The 20,648-nt window shown below is 45.0% G+C and overlaps 1 protein-coding gene across 1 annotated transcript in view; it reads right to left on the bottom strand.

The window, feature by feature from the left end:
* Nucleotides 1-1,623: 1,623 nt before the first annotated feature.
* SLC24A3 (solute carrier family 24 member 3) overlaps nucleotides 1,624-20,648 on the bottom strand; it is a 502,870-nt gene continuing 483,845 nt past the window's right edge. The window contains exons 16-17 of the mRNA XM_032419689.1: nucleotides 14,620-14,685; nucleotides 1,624-3,994 (exon numbers count right to left, since the gene is read on the bottom strand). Coding sequence (XP_032275580.1) covers nucleotides 3,845-3,994; nucleotides 14,620-14,685 — 216 coding nt within the window. The 3' untranslated portion in view covers nucleotides 1,624-3,844. The remainder of the gene's footprint in view (nucleotides 3,995-14,619; nucleotides 14,686-20,648) is intronic.

Below are 20,648 nucleotides of genomic sequence, written 5' to 3'. Positions count from 1 at the left end.
AAAAGGTAAAAATAAATAAATCTTAGAAGGAGCATCACTAACACCAATTTCCCACTTCCAGTTTCTCCCAACAATCTGAATATTTTCATGACCAATTAGGTAAAGCTCTAAGGCTATGTTTTATTACATTTTATTGCAAGTTGGATGTTATTCCTATTTTATATACCACAATTCAAAACCATTTGGACCTTAGAATATTATCAACCCTCTCTCCCCATTTTTAAACATTTAGGCTTTTCTTTGAAGCCTGTGTGCCTAAAGTGACATACAGAATCTCAAATCTCTAGCATTCGAATTCATGACCGTAAACTATAAGCATCAGTAGCAGTAGACTTAGGAAAACATAATCACCCACCTATCCTCCAGCCAGCTCCTTTTGGAAGTAGATAGAAAACATGTACCTACAAAAGGGCACTACCCCTAAAAAGGTAGGACCAGTACTTTCCTTCAGAAGGGGGACAGAAGCCTTTTGGAAACTTCCCCATGTCGTGGCCTCTCAGGGCATCCAAAGCCACCTAACAGGTATGTGTGCTGGCAGGGGTCCCAGCAGGCCAGGACATGGTTGGGAATAGATCTTCCAGAAAAAGAGGACTTTCTGGCCGTTCCTCCTTGGGGGTCAACTAGGATGTGCTGAGGAAGAAGTGCAAACTCCAGCATCCGTCTTCCCTTGCCCCCTTATACACAAGATCACAGCCTGGGGAGTTCACCAGCACACTCCAGAAAATTGCTGAGAGGTGTGACTCTGGTGTTACTGTCAGGTATGGCCTATTGAATCAAAATTCTTCCCTTACATCCATTCTAACCCCTTCCAAATAAATCCCAGAACAGTGGGAGCAGTGAAAATAGCAACATCAGCTATCTTGTATCATTGGAGAGCAGCTCATTTAGAACCACATTCTCAGTCGATAACTCAAGACACAATCGTGCATGGCAGGGATCTGAGCAGAAATAGGCCAAGTGCTCATTTCATATGCGAAACCTTCCCAGTTCCTAGGTTGGCAATCATTATGCATGGGAACTTTACCTTATCCCATGATTCTGTCTTTGAGAAATTTAGCATGGAACTACAGTTTCTAAAGCATGCTTGAAAGAAAAAAAAAATCAAGCTTCAGATCAAATGTTTTGCCTAAGACTAAAGCTAATGAAGACCAATATAAAAAGTACCAATCAGAATAATGAAAATACCCTGTCCACGTCCAGCGTATATTTATAAAATGCACAAATAGAGTGGTAAAGCATTTTTAGATGTCCACACCTTTTCCCTCCAACCTGGGAAAAACATATATATATATATATATATATATATATTTTTTTTAAGTAGTCTCCACACCCAGGGTGGAGCCCAACGTAGGTCTTGAACTCACAACCCTGAGATCAAGACCTGAGGCTGAGATCAAGAGTTGGGCACTTAACCGACTGAACCACCCAGGCACCCCTAGGGGAATACATTTTTTTACATAGTTAAATAGAAGTTGGTGCTGTGACTTACTGGCAATTTTTCTTCTGATTCCTATAAATGAATTCTGTTGCTTCAGGTGGAAACCTGGCTTGTTCACTAACCTTGGTCTACTTTTAGATCTGGGTAATTATTTCTTGGGAGTCGCTCAGGGTAAGAACGTGGCTTATTACAAGGATGTATTAGTCTCTCTTTTCCGGAGTTAGCTTCAGGGAAGTCTGAATTTTCACATTTGAAAAGTAGATCAGACAGGATAAAGAACTTGAACGTTGCTGAACATTATCAGTAGTGCTGGAATCTCTTCCTCTCACTCCAGCTGAAAGAATTCCTAAGAGAGCGTTGCATGGACTCTACAGGATGACAGATACAAAGTCCCTGTGAGATTTAGAGGAGACCCACGATTTGTGACTTCACACTTGCAATCCACCAGACATTTGCCAGCCTTCCAGGTGAGTCCACCCAGAAAGAGTAGAAGCACGAATACCTGGCCACTTCCTTCCACGCATACAGGTCAGTGTGGTTAAAACAGGCAACACTCTAGGAGAGGAAGTAAAGCGCGATGCTCAAGGAAGGATACAGAACAGAGAAGTTTATTTTACACTATCCGTCCAAGAAAACAATCTCCATAAACCAGTGCAAAATGTGCAACAGAATCAATACGTGTGTCTTAGCTCTGAGAGCCCAAATTGGTGATTTCCTCTCCCGTTCCTCCTTCGGGCAGGTGCCCCATCGGCTAACGCTGGCCTCGGTTTGCACCATTGACAGAAACATTCAACCCATTTGTAGCAGGTTATTTTTACAATTCATACCAGAATGTGTACAAGGGACGGGGGGAAAACCATACTGAATGAATGATAAGTGATCAGTGCTTAAAGTAAATACAGGGGGCAGCACGGGCAAGAATCCACAGTTTCAATAAATACAAGTGTAACAAGCATGGGTGGGTCTCAACTCGGTGGAATTCGTCTGCATAATAATTCAGCATCATACAAAATCTAGCAGGGCTGTTGAGCAGTGATTGGCAACAATGTTCACAATAACTTATGCCCTTGAGCTAGTCTTGCATTGAACACATTCTGTGGTTCCAAAGGTGTCAGTCAGTTCTCTGTTTTCTCCTTCCCTGGCCATCCTCCAGGATGGGAGGGGCGGAGCTGGGGCAGCTTGGTGGAGGCGTCCCATGAGGAAGGACGCTGGCCCAAGAGCCAGCTGTCAGGGTCCAGTGTACTCAATACCGAGTGGCAAATCGGGACTTTAGTGACGATGTCTGTGCAAAGTGTGCTTCTCTCCATTTTCCAAGAAACCAGTGTCTGTAACTCCTGCACGAAAAGCAGTGGTGGCCTCTGGGTCACTCCCTGTCACCCCAAATACCAAGCGACGCGTGCGCATCTCAGGGACTCACGGGCTGGGAAGCTTCTGGTGCTGACTGCCTGGCACCCCACGGATGGGGAGTGTAACCAGGGCCCCTCATCCAAGGCCTCAGGCAGGCTAGAACTATTGCTTGAGAGACTAGAAGGAACCTAGTGAGAAAAAGATCCTAATGGCTATGTGGGAAGCTGTCTTCTTCCTTGAAAGCCTCGTGCCCCCTAGGTAACGCCTACAGGACTTCCGGGAGGCGTCCACGGATATGAAACATCACGCATGTGTTCCCGGTGGCCCTGCCCACGTGTTCCTCTACTAAGTGCCAAATCCATGCATATTCTACCATGCCTGGGATATGATCCCAGAACACATGGCAGGGACAACCTGTGGATCGTCTGCTAATCCAGAGCCCAGTGAAAGAAGATTCAAGAGAAGCTCTCCGTCTCTGGAAGAAAAGGAAGAAAAGGGGGAAGCCCCCCCCCAAGTAAAACAACCTCCCCAAACCCAGTCACCTAGGCATTACCTCAAAACATAACGAAATCCCAAACACTCCCTAGCATCGATATACCCTCTTCTCCTATTCCTTTGACAGTCTCAGGTCATAAATTAGGTTTGTCTTCCATTCAATAACTTAAAAAAGGAGGAGGGATTGTAGTAAGTTTTGCCTGGCTTGGGCCAGTTAGCAGCCAGTTTTTTTTTGTTTTTGTTTTTGTTTTTTTTCCTAGAATCTCAGTCACTGTTCAAAAATGGAGCTTGAAAATTCACGCGGATGTCAGAGTCTTCACACGGAGGAGACAGGAAGGGGTGGGTGGGAGGAAACCAGGGAGGAGGGGGAGCAGGGAGGGGAGGGGACAGCCTGGGCCACTGAGGCAGGAGCGGAGGCCTGTGACCAGCGCGGGAGAGCCGGAGGTCCCGGCCCCCGGGGGGGGCCCGCGTGACTCGGGGGGGGGGCCCGCGTGACTCGGGGTGCGGCTGGATCTTGTATTGCACAGAAAAGGAGGCCCAAGGCTCGGCGGGCGGCCAGCCAGGTCAGTGGTCCCCGCACATGGGCAAGTTCACAAACGTGAACACGTTGAACTCCGTCATGATGGAGAAGCACAGGAATACGCCGTACAGGAAAAGGCATCCGCACCCGAGCTTCTTGTCCAGCTGCCACTTGTTCAAGTGAACGCCAAACACCTGCAACACACACAGCGGGGTCAGAGGGTGCGGGAAGAGGAGGCACGGCGGGGGGGGGGGGGGGTTGGGGGGGGGGGGGGGGGGGGGGCCGCCAATGCCTCGCAGGGCACCGAGTGTCTCTGAGCCCCTCAAGCCCATCGCTCACGTTTTGGAAAATCAGAACACTGAAATCAAGAAGAAGGGAAGTCAGAACTTTAAAATAACTTTAAAAAGTCATAATGATGGGACCAATCGACTCAGGTATCACGGCCACCACACTTGCCCTGGACTCCAACCCAGCACTGCTCTGTGCCCGAATCACCAGTTCTGACTCTTCACCCTTTTGTCCCCAAGCAGCCCCTGGCTCTTCCTGAGGATGCATCTCTTCCATTCCCATGCCTGGAGGCAAGGGAGTTGTACCCCTTGCTCCTCACTGCTGCTTCCCCCAAAACACCCAGCTTGGAATCTAAAGCCTTCCAACAGTCACACTCCATCCCACTTGGCTACAGTCCACACTGCAAACCCGGCCTCTCCCACTCCCCCCTCCCCAGATCCCAGAGTCCCACTCACTGCCACTCCTATCTACAGCACCCAGACGCCCTTCCCTGCGATTTCACCGTGCATGGAGAGGATCTTCCCAACACCTGTCCTCCACCCCATCTCCCACCCTGCACCTGCACTGCACCCACTAGTCTCATGTGGCTGCCCAAATTTGAACGTAAGTCAAATAATATTAAAAACTGAGTTGCTCAGTTGTACTAGCCACATGTCACGTGCTCCACATCCACACATGGCCAGTGGCTGCTGTCAGGGCAGGTGCAGGTGCAGGCCACCGGACAAGTTCTGCTGGACAGCCGCGCAGCCGAGAGCCGGCAATGAGCAAGAACAGAAACGACTCTATGCTCTCAATGTCCTTCATCCCGCTCTCTGACTGCCATCTCCTCTTTCTGTCTTTGTCCATCTGGTACCCTCCCTCCCACAACTCTGCAGACCTTCAGGACCCAGAATTCACAGCTTCCACCACCATTCCGCTGCATGCCACCCCCTGGACCCACCCCTGTCCCATCTGACCCTGCCAAAATCCCACCAGCAATCACTAGAACCACCCCTGGCATTCACCACATTCACTGGCCTCGCTGGCGCTCCCATGGCAGAGCCACAGCCTTGGGTTCAAGCCCAGCTTCCAGGGACTCCACATTGCTTCAGTGCTGCTGACCCAGGCTGGAGGAAAATGCCTGGCCATGCCGAAGAATCTCACTTTAAATTCAAGCCTACAGGGGGCGGAGCAAGATGGCGGAGGAGTAGGAGACCTGGATTTTGTCTGGTCTCAGGAATTCAGCTGGATAGGGATCAAACCATTCTGAACACCTACAAACTCAACAGGAGATCGAAGAAAAGAATAGCAACAACTCTCTGAACAGAAATGCGACCACTTTCTGGAAGGTAGGACGTGCGGAGAAGTGAATCTGAGGCGATATTTGGGAGGATAGACGGCGGGAGAGGGGCCTCCATCGGCCACTTCTGGCAAGTGATAGAGCCTCGGAGCACAAAATCGGAACTTTTAGAAGTCTGCTCCGCTGAGGGACGTTGCTCCAGTGGTCTCAGGACCCTCGGGGTCACAGAAAGACCGGGGGTGCCTGAGTGCGGCAGAGCTCCCAGGTATCGGAGCACGGAAGCCGGCTGTAGAGACGGAGCCGAGGTGCGGGCTCTCAGCTCGGGGTTGCCATAAACCATGATCCGCGGCACAGTCGGGCCACTGCTCCTCCAGCAGGGACGCAACAAGCGGTAGATCCGGGGAGACTCCCCTTCCTCCCCCGGGAGGAGCGGTGCGGGAGCGCACCGCAGGGATCTGCTGGGTTTGGAGACTCCACACGGGGTCGGGGGCTAGAGATAGAAATGCTCGGTCACAGGCCGGGTGAGCACGGAGTGCGGCCAGAGACTGGGGAGACGGGAGTGATTGACTGCTTTTCTCTGGGGGTGCACTGAGGAGCGGGGCCCCGAGTTCTCGGCTCCTCCGGGGCGGAGATTGGGAGGCCGCCATTTTCACTCTCAGCCTCCAAAGCTGTACGGAAAGCTTGCAGGGAACAAAAGCTCCCGAGAGCAAACCCAAGCAGATGACTTAGCCCCGACCGGGCAAGGGCAGGGCAGTTCCGCCTCCAGCAAAGACATTTGGGAACCACAGCAACAGGCCCCTCCCCCAGAAGATCAGTGAGAACAGCCAGCCAAGACCAAGTTTACCCATCAGTGAGAACGGCAGAACTCCAGCGCTAGGGGAATACTGCACATAGAATCCATGGCTTTTTTACCATGATTCTTCAGTCTTTCAAAGTTAATTTTTTTTAACTGTCTTTTTTTTTTTTGAACTTTTCTTTTTCCCTTTTTCAACCAACACCTTATCAATCCCTTTTTTAAAAAACATTTTTATTTTTCATTTTTAGAGTCATATCCTATCCCTTCATATTAGTTACCCTTATTTTTGGCATATATATATAAGTTGTTCTCTCTTTAAAATTTTGAGATAGTTTCTTCTAACAGATCAAAATATACCCTAAATCTCTAGTGTATGGTTTTGTTCTACTCTCCTGCCTGATCACATTCTCTCCCTTTTTTTTTTTCAATCCTCTTTTCTTTTTTCAAACACTTCTTATCAATTCCTTTATAAAATTTTTTTATAATTTTCATCTTTACAGTTATATTCCATCCCTTCATCATATCAACCCTTATTTTTGTACATATATAAGTTCTTCTTTCTTTAAAATTTTGGGAGGCACTTTCTTCTAACAGACCAAAATACACCCCAAATCTAGTGTGTGGCACTGATCTATGCACCAGCCTGATCATATTTGATCATATTCTGCTTTTTTTTTGTTTGTTTTGTTCCGGGTTTTTTTCCTGTTTTTATCTTTTTCTTTTTCTTTTTTCTTTCTTTCCCTTTCTTTTCGCCCCAGCTTCAGGTCTTTTCTGATTTGTTTAGAGTATATTTTCTGGGGACATTGTTACCCTGTTAGCATTTTGTTCTCTCATTAATCTATTCTCCTCTGGACAAAATGACAAGATGGAAAAAATCACCTCAACAAAAAGAACAAGAGGTAGTACCGACTGCCAGGGACCTACTCAATACAGACATTAGTACGATGTTGGATCTAGAGTTCAGAATCATCACTTTAAAGATACTAGCTGGGCTTGAAAAAAGCATGGCAGTTATTAGAGAAATGCTTTCTGGAGAAGTAAAAAAACTAAAATCTAACCAAGTCAAAATCAAAAAGGCTATTAATGAGGTGCAATAAAAAATGGGGGTGCCAACTGCTAGGATAAATGAGGCAGAAGAGAGAATCAGTGATATAGAAGACCAAATGACGGAAAATAAAGAAGCTGAGAAAAAGAGAGATAAAAAACTACTGGATCACGAGGGCAGAATTCGAGAGATAAGCAATACCATAAGATGAAACCACATTAGAATAATTGGGATCCCAGAAGAAGAAGAAAGAGAGAGAGGGGCAGGAGGTATATTGGAGCAAATTATAGCAGAGAACTTCCCTAATTTGGGGAAGGAAACAGGCATCAAAATCCAGGAAGCACAGAGAACCCCTCTCAAAATCAATAAAAATAGGTCAACACCCTGACATCTAATAGTAAAACTTACGAGTCTCAGAGACAAAGAGAAAATCCTGAAAGCAGCTCGGGAGAAGAGATATGTAACCTACAATGCTAGAAACATTTGATTGGCAACAGACTTATCCACAGAGACCTGGCAGGCCAGAAAGGACTGGCAGGATATATTCACAGCACTAAATGAGAAAAACATGCAGCCAAGAATACTATATCCAGCTAGGCTGTCATTGAAAATAGAAGGAGAGATAACAAGCTTCCAGGACAAACAAAAACTAAAGGAATTTGCAAACACGAAACCAGCCCTACAAGAAATCTTGAAAGGGGTCCTCTAAGCAAAGAGAGACCCTAAAAGCAACATAGACCAGAAAGGAACACAGACAATATACAGTAATAGTCACCTTACAGGCAATACAATGGCACTAAATTCCTATCTTTCAATAGTTACCCTGAATGTAAATGGGCTAAATGCCCCAATCAAAAGACACAGGCTATCAGATTGGATTAAAAAACAAGATCCATCGATATGCTGTCTGCAAGAGACTCATTTTAGACCCAAAGACACCCCCAGATTGAAAGTAAGGGGGTGGAAAACCATTTACCATGCTAATGGACACCAAAAGAAAGCTGGTGTGGCAATCCTTATATCAGACAAATTAGATTTTAAACCAAAGACTCTAATAAGAGATGAGGAAGGACACTATGTCCTACTTAAAGGGTCTATCCAACAAGAAGATCTAACAATTGTAAATATCTATGCCCCTAACATGGGAGCAGCCAATTATATAAGGCAATTAATAACAAAAGCAAAGAAACACATCGACAACAATACAATAATAGTGGGGGATTTTAACACCCCCCTCACTGAAATGGACAGATCATCTAAGCAAAAGATCAACAAGGAAATAAAGACTTTAAATGACACACTGGACCAAATGGACTTCACAGACATATTCAGAACATTCCATCCCAAAGCAACAGAATACACATTCTTCTCTAGTGCCCATGGAACATTCTCCAGAATAGATCACATCCTAGGTCATAAATCAGGTCTCAACTGGTACCAAAAGATTGGGATCATTCCCTGCCTATTTTCAGACCACAATGCTTTGAAACTAGAACTCAATCACAAGAGGAAAGTTGGAAAGAACTCAAATACATGGAGGCTAAAGAGCATCCTACTAAAGAATGAATGGGTCAACTAGGAAATCAAAGAAGAATTAAAAAAATTCATGGAAACCAATGAAAATGAAAACACAACTGTTCAAAATCTTTGGGATGCAGCAAAAGCAGTCCTAAGAGGCAAGTATATAGCAATACAAGCCTTTCTCAAGAAACAAGAAAAGTCTCAAGTACACAACCTAACCCTACACCTAAAGGAGCTGGAGAAAGAACAGGAAATAAAGCCTAAACCCAGCAGGAGAAGAGAAATAATAAAGATCAGAGCAGAAATCAATGAAATAGAAACCAAAAGAACAGTAGAACAGATCAACGAAACTAGGAGCTGGTTCTTTGAAAGAATTAACAAGATTGATAAACCCCTGGCCAGACTTATCAAAAAGAAAAGAGAAATGACCCAAATCAACAAAATCATGAATGAAAGAGGAGAGATCACAACCAACACCAAAGAAATACAAACAATTATAAGAACATATTATGAGCAACTCTATGCCAGCAAATTAGATAACCTGGAAGAAATGCATGCATTCCTAGAGATGTATCAACTACCAAAACTGAACCAGGAAGAAATAGAAAACCTGAACAGACCTATAACCACTAAGGAAATTGAAGCAGTCATCAAAAATCTCCCAACAAACAAAAGCCCAGGGCCAGATGGCTTCCCAGGGGAATTCTACCAAACATTTCAAGAAGAATTAATACCTATTCTTCTGAAACTGTTCCAAAAAATAGAAATGGCAGGAAAACTTCCAAACTCGTTTTATGAGGCCACCATTACCTTGATCCCCAAACCAGACAAAGACCCCATCAAAAAGGAGAATTACAGACCAATATCCTTGATGAACATGGATGCAACAATTCTCACCAAAATACTAGCCAATAGGATCCAACAGTACATTAAAAGGATTATTCACCACGACCAAGTGGGATTTATCCCTGGGCTGCAAGGTTGGTTCAACATCCGCAAATCAGTCAACGTGATACAATACATTAACAAAAGAAAGAACAAGAATCATATGATCCTCTCAATAGATGCAGAAAAAGCATTTGACAAAGTACAGCATCCTTTCTTGATCAAAACTCTTCAGAGTATAGGCATAGAGGGCACATACCTCAATATCATAAAAGCCATCTATGAAAAACCTACAGCAAATATCATTCTCAATGGGGAAAAACTGAGAGCTTTCCCCCTAAGGTCAGGAACACAGCAGGGATGTCCACTATCACCATGGCTATTCAACATAGTATTAGAAGTCCTAGCCACAGCAATCAGACAACAAAAAGAAATCAAAGGCATCCAAATTGGCAAAGAAGAAGTCAAACTCTCACTCTTTGCAGAGGATATGATACTTTCTGTGGAAAACCCAAAAGACTCCACCCCAAAACTGCTAGAACTCATACAGGAATTCAGTAAAGTGGCAGGATATAAAATCAATGCACAGAAATCAGTGGCATTCCTATACACCAACAACAAGACAGAAGAAAGAGAAATTAAGGAGTCGATCCCATTTACAATTGCACCTAAAACCATAAGATACCTGGGAATAAATCTAACCAAAGAGGCAAAGGATCTGTACTCAGAAAATGATAAAATACTCATGAAAGAAATTGAGGAAGACACAAAGAAATGGAAAAACGTTCCATGCTCATGGACTGGAAGAACAAATATTGTGAAGATGTCAATGCTCCCTAGAGCAATCTACACATTCAATGCAATCCCCATCAAAATACCATCCACTTTTTTCTTTTTTTTTTTTTTAAAGATTTTTTTTATTTATTTATTTGAGAGAGAGAGAATGAGAGAGCACATGAGAGGGGTTAGGGTCAGAGGGAGAAGCAGACTCTCTGCTGAGCAGGGAGCCAGATGTGGGACTCGATCCAGGGACTCCAGGATCATGACCTGAGCCGAAGGCAGTCGCTTAACCAACTGAGCCACCCAGGTGCCCTCATCCACTTTTTTCAAAGAAATGGAACAAATAATCCTAAAATTTGTGTGGAACCAGAAAAGCCCCCGAATAGCCAGAGGAATGTTGAAAAAGAAAAGCAAAGCTGGCGGCATCACAATTCCAGACTTCCAGCTCTATTACAAAGCTGTCATCATCAAGACAGTATGGTACTGGCATAAAAACAGATACATAGATCAATGGAACAGAATAGAGAGCCCAGAAATGGACCCTCAACTCTACGGTCAACTAATCTTTGACAAAGCAGGAAAGAATGTCCAATGGGAAAAAGACAGTCTCTTCAACAAATGGTGTTGGGAAAATTGGACAGCCACATGCAGAAGAATGAAACTGGACCATTTCCTTACACCACACACAAAAATAGACTCCAAATGGTTGAAAGACCTCAATGTGAGACAGGAGTCCATCCAAATCCTAAAGGAGAACACAGGCAGCAACCTCTTCGACCTCAGCCGCAGCAACTTCTTCCTAGAAACATTGCCAAAGGCAAGGGAAGCAAGGGCAAAAATGAACTATTGGCACTTCATCAAGATAAAAAGCTTTTGCACAGCAAAAGAAACAGTCAACAAAACCAAAAGACTACCGACAGAATGGGAGAAGATATTTGCAAATGACATATCAGATAAAGGGCTAGTATCCAAAATCTATAAAGAACTCATCAAACTCAACACCAAAAGAACAAAGAATCCAATCAAGAAATGGGCAGAAGACATGAACAGACATTTTTCCAATGAAGACATCCAAATGGCCAACAGACACATGAAAAAGTGCTCAACATCACTTGGCATCAGGGAAATCCAAATCAAAACCTCAGTGAGATACCACCTCACACCAGTCAGAATGGCTAAAATTAACAAGTCAGGAAAGGACAGATGTTGGTGGGGATGCGGAGAAAGGGGAACCCTCCTACACTGTTGGTAGGAATGCAAGCTGGTGCAATCACTCTGGAAAACAGTATGGAGGTTCCTCAAAAAGTTGAAAATAGAGCTACCATACAATCCAGCAATTACAGTACTGGGTATTTACCCTAAAGATACAAATGTAGGGATCCGAAGGGGTACGTGCACCCTGATGTTTATAGCAGCAATGTCCACAATAGCCAAACTATGGAAAGAGCCAAGATGTCCATCGACAGATGAATGGATAAAGAAGAAGTGGTATATATATACAATGGAATATTATGCAGCCATCAAAAGGAATGAGATCCTGCCATTTGCAATGATGTGGATGGAACTGGACGGTATTATGCTGAGCGAAATAAGTCAATCAGAGAAAGACATGTATCATATGACCTCACTGATATGAGGAATTCTTAATCTCAGGAAACAAACTGAGGGTTGCTGGAGTGGAGGTTGGGGTGGGAGCGATGGGATGGCTGGGTGATAGACACTGGGGAGGGTATGTGCTATGGTGAGCGCTGTGAATTGTGCAAGACTGTTGAATCACGGATGTGTACCTCTGAAACAAATAATACATTATATGTTAAGAAAAAAAAAAAGAAGAAGATAGCAGGAGGAAGAATGAAGGGGGCAAATCGGAGTGGGAGACGAACCATGAGAGACGATGGACTCTGAAAAACAAACTGAGGGTTCTAGAGGGGAGGGGGGTGGGAGAATGGGTTAGCCTGGTGATGGGTATTAAAGAGGGCACGTTCTGCATGGAGCACTGGGTGTTATGCACAAACAATGAATCATGGAACACTACATCAAAAACTAATGATGTGATGTATGGTGATTAACATAACAATAAAAAAATTTAAAAAAAAATTCAAGCCTACAAACGTCAAGTGGGCCATTTATGGCAATCATCCCACATTTCCCTAAGTGCACTGTCTCCCCCTTCCTTGGATGGTGTTTCCAGCCTCTCCCCTCTTCTCAGACCCCCCACACCCCCTTCTCTACCTTCACTCTCAGCAGGTGACCATGTTCCATCCACAGAGCTCCCAACACCAGACCCACTTGCTCGCCTTCTCTCCTGCTAGTGAGGCCCCTCTGCCCATGGCCCTGTCCATGGTCCACTCCTTCACATACAATCCCACCCCCCCACCATTCAAGAACATGGCCCCAGCAACTGCCCCCCTTTCGTCTCCATCTCCCCGCCCCACTCCTGGATTACTCCAGCCGGGATACCAGAATGCTGCTACTTCTCTCTTAAAAAACAACTACATTTTTTCTCTCCTTTCTTTACAGCAAGATGACTTGAAGAGTTGTAAATACCACTGTGTCCAATTTCTCTCTTTCCATTCTCTGTGAACTTGTCCTACTCAACCTTCTGCCTCATTGCCCCACACAACCACATTCTCATCAAGAACATTGATAACGTTGTATTGCTAACTTGAATGGCCAATGCTCAGGACTCATCTCCCGTGACAGAGCCTATCACTCCCTCCACCCTGAAATACCTTCTCCACTTGGCTTCTAGATGCCATACTTTCCTGGTTTTCCTCCTACCTCTCTAACGGCTCATTCTATTTCTTTTGGTGTTTTATTATCATCATCCTGACTCTAACTACCAGAGGGCACCAAGACTCAGACGTTGGGCCTCCGCTCTTTTCTGTTCTTGCTCACCCCCTTGCTGCCTGCATCTAATTGCTTGGCTTTAAATACCATCCACATTCTGGGGCCTCCAGCTTGGACGTTTCTTCTGAACTCAGAGTCATCTTTCCAGTGGCTTTTTTGACCTCTCCCTTGGGTGTTGAACAGGCACTGCAAGCTCAAGATGTTTGAAATTGCTCTTCCCCTACCCCCGACAAACCTACTTCTCTTCCATCTTCCAGCAACCCCATTTCAACATCCCAGGTGGTGGCTAGCCCCATCTCCTACAGGTTGTACAAATGTAGCTGTAAGCATGCACTCTGATGTCGGATGGCCTGCCTGTTCATTCATTTGGTGTCAATTTCTCTAGAGGCCTCAGATGTTCATCTGTGTAATGGGGTTGATGTAGTGTCTATCTGGTGGGCATGTGGTGAGCTCCAAATGGGAAAATGTATGCAAAGCATTGAGCACAATGTGTGACTATGACAGGTACCATAAGCCTAAGTCACATGAGACCCAAAGAACCTCCTAAGCTATAGAACAAAGGATTGCATAGATTCTCACTTTTGTGTAAGGCAGCGTTTGCTTTAGTAAATCCTTGACATCTGACTCACAGCCTGATCCTGTCGATGACCTCCAGCTTCCTGTCTGCTCTTCTGAATTCCTATTCTCTAGCATATGGATGTTCACATGCCAATGTAATTCAATGACTGTTTCCTTGAAAATTTTAAGAAGAAACACACTGCGTCTCAATGTTTTCTAATGTGAAAATTCAACTGCATACTTGTATGTTAACAGATACTTCATGTGGACCAGTCCATGTGTTGGTGTGAATCGATTTCCACCAAAACATGTCAGCTGAGTTGGAATATCAAATTATACAAGTAGATATAATGGCCAAGATAGCGGAATGGCATAAAAGTACATTGTCAGTAAAACAATGTGTTCTTAGTCTCTGAGTATTGGTCAAATCCATGGATTTATGGAGATGCTTATTAACCTGGAACAGATAATTGGAATCTACCCTTCTCTTGACTAATCTTGCAGAAAAAGTGGTATCTCCCCTTTGCTTTTGATAAAATGGCTTGGGCTTGGCATGAGGCAGGGCCACGCTTCTCAGAGGAGGGCTGGCTCCTTTCATAAAGAGGGAAGGCTTTCTAGTGAGTTGCTAGGATCCACTTCTAAAGGAAACAGCCATGAAGGAGATGGGACATCTGGAGGCCGATTGTCCCCATCCACCCGGAGGCCAAGCCCATCTGTTGTCCAAACAAACTCTGTAGCCAAAGAACTCAAGGGCGGGAGTGGAGGTAAGGGGAGAGGAGTCACAGGAACTGGAGAGGGGAAGGAGCTATAGCCCTACCGTGACAAAGACGGAGGCCAGGAGTAAGCCCACGGAGTAGATGAGTCCTCTGCTGTTTAGCCGAATCTGTAAGAAAGGATGCACTGTTAGGCTTCTAAAAAGGCATCTGTTCAGTGCAGGGGCTGAAGCAACTCTGAATAGTGGTCAGTGCAAATCTCTGTTTTAGGATGGCAAACAAAAGGGAGCTTCGACAGCCATGCTCTGCCTCTGGGAGCAGGGACGTGCACTTTCCTAGGACAGCCAGGGGCTCCCTTGTCTAGTCCCCTCTCAGTCCAACCCCATTCATCCCTCCAGAGGCAGTGCCCACTGGGCTGCCCCATGGCCACTTGAATTCCCTGTCGTGTGTGGCCTGATTCTTGGTGCCCACAACACTTCCCTGTGGACCTGGCCTCCAGGGAGCATGCGCTTTCTTGACATACAACTTTTAGGATAAATCTCGTGACATGAGGGATGTGAGCAATATTTTGAAAAAATATTACTAAACTTTTTATCTCTTTTGCATTAAATTGTCTGTGAACTGCCCCCAGACTTGATGGGAAGAGATGGACGAGTCTTGCTCTTGTAAGCAAGCAAAGAAGAGGAAAGAGTTAACATTCCATTCCTGATATTCGTAAAAGGATTTTGTTTTGTCTTTCAGACTAAGACAGTGGGGTTAGCTGCCAAACACTGAAGAGAAAGAGAGAAACAATTTTTGGAATTCTTATAAAATAGCGCTGTCCAGTAGAACTTTCTGCCATGATGAAAATGTCCTATATCTGTGTTGTCCCATATGGCAGCCATTAAGCACATGTGGCTCGTACAACTGAACAAAAATTTTAATCTTATCTTCAATTAATTCAGATTTACATTTAAAGAGACACATGTGATTAGTGGCTGCGGTATTGGGCAGGGCCCAATATTTAGAGGCCAACCGGGCCAAAAAATATTACAGAGTTTCTTTCATAGTGTAGAGAAGATGTCCCTTCTGCCTTGTCCTAGGTCAAGGTCATGAGGTAGGCTACCCTGAAATAGGAAGTATGCCTTAGAGCAGCCATGCTCAAAGCGTCCTCCCTGGACCAGCGTCACCTGGGGTCTTGTTAGAAATGCAGGAACTCAGGCTGCACCCAGACCTCCTGAATCAGAAACTATGGGGATGGGCCCATCCAAGTGTTTTAATAAACCCTCCAGGTGGTTCTGATGTGTGAGAAAGTTTAAGAAACACTGACTTTAAGCCACTACTGAGGCTAAATCCACTTCTGATCTCCCAGGGGTTTGGGGGCTGGGACTCTGACATTCATTTTCACCAGTTCTCTTGGAAAGTCTTATCTGCATGGAGGTTTGGGGACCATAGAGCCCCCCACCAACATACACTGTCCTGCTGGGAGTCAAAGGCTCATCTGTATCCACAGGAAGGAAAAGCAAGGCAGGTTGATCATTTCATTAGAGAACTGAGTGGTGATTATTAGTAGAAGTGGTTTGGGGCCCTTCTGACAAGGCTCAAGGCACCTCTTGCCACCCTTTTACCAGTTCAACCCTGGGGTGTAGGTATGGGAACATGTGGGTGTCTCTGTAGGTGGGTGTGTTCGGTTTACCTTTTGGTGACAGGAAACTCCATGCCCTTAACAGTCAAAACCTTTGTGTGGGGACCCAGGAGTATAACATATCTCTTTATGTAATGTTCTGACCCTCTCCCCTGCTGGCACAATCCATGTGAGCCAACCATCTGCTGAACCGCAGCTGGAAATTATTCCCAGCCACCAAATGCCTTTTTAAGAGTAAAGGACTCAAATCATCTCTCTCAGAAACCCTTTTGAACTCTTAACTGTCAACATTGCATGGATTCTGCTAAGCACGTGGCCAGTGCATTCCCAGCCCAGCTCACCCTTTGAGCTCTAGGGTTGAATCCTTGTCAGCAACAAGAATTGAGTAAAGTGATTTCCTGCCCCTAGGAAACCAAGAGCCAGTGAGAGCCAAGCTCTAAGCAGGAAAATTCTCTTTGGCCAAGCCTTCTGTCTTCAAAATCAATCATATTCAACTAGAGCTTTGGAACTTTACTCTTCCTCCACTGACATAAAATCTTAAAGAGTGGTGCTTCTAAAATTGTAAATCTGGCTCCAAAGACTAAAGACAACTGACTTGGTGGGGTTTCTGAGTATTTTTCACGTTTTCACCTTTTCCTCTGCAGTATTCCTTTGGTAACAGATTGCCACATGCACCCAGAGGTAACTTTTGTTTTTTTCATTCATTACAGACCGGGGCTCCCAAAGCCTGTATTGATTCCTTGCTATCTGAATCCCCACCTCCACATGTACATGACTGTCAGGAATTAGGTTTCCTTCAGTTGCCTGTGGGTCCAACTTGAACATCTCCCAATCACTGGAGACTATGGATGGTTTGGGGCAAGAGTTGGCCAACAAAATCTGGCCCATCGCCTGGTTTTGTAGATGAAATTTATTGGAGCTCAGCTCGTTCATTTGTATATTGTCTACTCCTGCAGTGGCAGAGTCGAGAAGTTTCATAGAGACCATATGACCCACGAGGCCTAAAACATTTCCCCTCTGGCCCTTTCCAGAAAGTCTGCTGAGCCCCGATTTAGGGCACGGACTCCAGATCCAGTTCACCGAACCCCTTCTGAATCCCTGCTCGGTCACCGAGTTGCTGTATCATCATGGAAAATGACTTAACTTCCCCATGCCCCAGTTTTCTGAGAAGTAAAATGGAGATAATACAATTCTCACCTCATGAGGTGGTTGTGAGGATTAACTGAATTAATCCATGTTAAAAAGCTTGAACAGGACCCAGTGTATAGTGAGTTCTCAATGTGTCTGGGCCATTATTCTCCATTCAACTCATGAGCTGCCTAATCCCTTCCCTGGTACCCCTGGCTGCTTCTTTTATAAACTCACCACCCAGCAGCCCCCTGATCAAAGCCTCAGTAGATGACAAACACCATAAGGACGGGGGACCACGTCTGACTTTATCCTCTGCCGGGCACAGGGCTGAGCAAAGACCACATGCTTCAATATGTAACCAATGAACAGACAATGAATCCATTTCCTTGCAGAAGTGAAATGGAGCAGGGTGGACTGCTCAGAGAGAGGCTGGGAGCAGGGAGACCCTGGCTGCCATTTCTGGATGGTGTTCCAGGAGCAATGCAATCCTGTCCAACATTCCCTGTCCCCTTTCCCCACTTTATTTTTTTTTTTTTAAGAATGCGTATAGCCTTTTTTTCACCTAACATTTTATTATGAAAGTTTTCAAGCATTCAGAAAAATTGAAAGAATGACACCATTTTATTATATCATTTTACCAAAGGGCTTGATTATAGTTCAAAGGTCTTTTGTTTCTAGATGCAATTTCCATATGGTGAAATTCACAAATCGTGATTGCACTGTTCAGTGGGTTCTGAGAAATGCATATACCTGTGTTACCTCAACTGTGGCCATGATAGAGACCACTTCCATCCTCCCCAGAAAGTTCTCTTGTTCCGTTATCAGTCTCACCCAGGATCAATCACTGCTTCTAAGCTTAGCCCGTCCAAGAAACTTCATATAAATGGAGCCCTATAATGTGCGTTCTTTTATACCAGGATTCTTTTACTCAGCATAATTTTTAAAGATTTCTTCATTTCCTTCGTATTTTTCATTGCATCAATAGCTCATTTCTTTTTATAACAGCATAAATATATCACGGCTTATTAATTATTCTCTTGTTTATGGACATCTGGCTTCCTTCTAGTTTGGGCTATTAACATGCATTAATTTTATAATTCACAAACACAATGAAAAGAGACCTAAAGTGGCCCCTCTCACCCACAGGAGAAGCAGGAATGGAGATAATGAAGACAGCCAGGGGGTCTGCTGGGACCTCAAACACACTCACGCACCGGGATCCTCTCTCTCTAGCTGCACTAGGAGCCTCTCCAAACAGGGGAGATCCACTTTCCTCACCTTAGTACACTTCTGTCTCCCTTTTGGAACCTCAGTCTTGTCAGATGGGGTGCATACCTCCTTTTTACTTCCGTCTATTCTGCCCATCCCTCCCTCAGTCCTTTTGTCTCTTCTAAGTTCACTGAGCCCTCGCTGGCCCTATCCTCACTTCTGATGCAGATCATGTCCTGACCTTGCCTGGGTAAACTTCTTACCTCCCCAGCTCGTCCCACTGCTCTGATGGCAGATGCCTGGGTCTTCAGTTTTTCCTCCTTCCACCTAGCACCTAGCTCCCCACTTGTCTACATATATTTTACGTTTAAATAAACATCTGCGGGTGATGCTGAGCATGTGTGTATGCTTGTGCACGTGTGTGCACACACATGGGGTGTGTGTGCACATTGGAGGTAGTAAGGCTGGGTGGCAAGGGGCAAGATTTCAGAGCTGGATGAGAAGACTGATGTGGGGGTGGTTTTAAGCTGATCTTTTTAAGCAACACAGTGAGAGGGCACCAAAATAGGTTTTTTTGTAAAAAAAAAAAAAAAATGAGGCATAATTTGCATACAGTATAGGCTCAAATCTCTCCTATTGGCTAAGTTTTGACAAATGCACGTACCCATGTAACCCACATCTCAACAAGATATAAAACATTTCCATCACCCCAATAAGTTTCCCCAAGGGCAGCAAATTTAACTCAACCCCCTTAAAATCTAGTTTCTTGGATCGTGCAAGCCAGCAATAGCACGGACCCGTCTCATCTCTGAACTACCTTTGCAAAAGACCTGGAGCTCTAGCCGTGCATAGTGTTGATCTAAACAATGGTTTCCCTGCTTCCTGAGTCACAGAATACAGGGTCCATTAAGTGCAAATGCAGCAAATCTCCATGGAAATGCCCACCGAAGAGCATGCAAGGTACAATTGCCCTGACATTGAACACTGTTTTTATTTCTTTCCTTCAAAATACGGAATTCATTCTCTAATTCCCTCATGGCAATTGTTGCAGAGAAAACAGAAGGCTGGCTGGTTGCCAAGTCAACAGAAATTTAGCCCATGATGCATGTATATTTTTTCATCTGCATGCACACACAGACACCCATTCAGACCTAGCTTTATTTCTGCACATGGTTCATAAGTAGTTCCCTAAATCCTACACAGTTTGGGGACCCAAAATCCCTAGCCTCAAAGATTTTGACTTCCCCATATTATAGTTTAAAATATCTCTATGGTTTGAAGTCAACTGTACACATCCAGAGGGATTCTTTTAGGAAAAATAAGGAGCCCCTATATTTTTGCTAATTTATTTATGACCTGGAATGCATGCGCATGTCACTTTGCATTTTCAGATTTGGGTAGTTTGAACATTCGTGTGGGTGTAGGCTCCAAATGGATGTGTCTAGCCTTGGTTTGATGTTGTAAAATATCGCTGGGTGGGAATCTCTTTCCCAGAACAATTAAATGAGGTGAGAAAGTGAATAAGCCTACAGAGAAGAGGCGCTTCAATGGCAGCTGGTGCCTGAGTCCTGTCCCATCCAGAGGACTCTCACAAACACAGGGCTGTGTGGAATTCTAGTGGTGACTCTGGAGGTAGGTAGGGTGGGTTTGTTCTCCCCACGTAAAGATGAGACAACTGATGCTCTGGGAAGTTCAGCACTTGGCCAAGGTAAGATTCTGCTCACCAATTCCCATTCGTGTGTGGGTGTGGGTTTTCCCCACACATCAAGCATTTCGGTGACCCCAGATGGGTGTCCTACAATTTAACTCAATTCTTTTTTTCTTTTTTTTAAAGAATTTATTTATTTATTTGAGAGAGAGAGAGAGAGCATGAGCAGGGGGGAGGGGCGGAGGGAGAAGCAGACTTCCTGTTGAGCAGGGAACCTGATGCGGGGCTTGATGTGGAACTCGATCCCAGGACTCCGGGATCATGACCTGAGCGGAAGGTAGACGCTTAACTGACTGAGCCACTCAGACGCCCTAACAATTTAATGCACTTCTGACACTATTTACCCAGTGACAACATCAGATCGCACAGGGAAAGGGCTCAGTCCTACAAGACTGCCCTGCCTGCCCCCAGATACCAATCACAAGTCCAGGTCTCACCTGTACTTCTGATGGACTAGCTAT

This window comes from Phoca vitulina, unplaced genomic scaffold, assembly GCF_004348235.1.
Source record: "Phoca vitulina isolate PV1807 unplaced genomic scaffold, GSC_HSeal_1.0 scaffold22, whole genome shotgun sequence".
NCBI classification, from domain to species: Eukaryota; Metazoa; Chordata; class Mammalia; order Carnivora; family Phocidae; genus Phoca; species Phoca vitulina.
The sequence above is the reverse complement of the archived record's forward strand: the minus strand, read 5'-3'. Positions and strand labels throughout refer to the sequence as shown.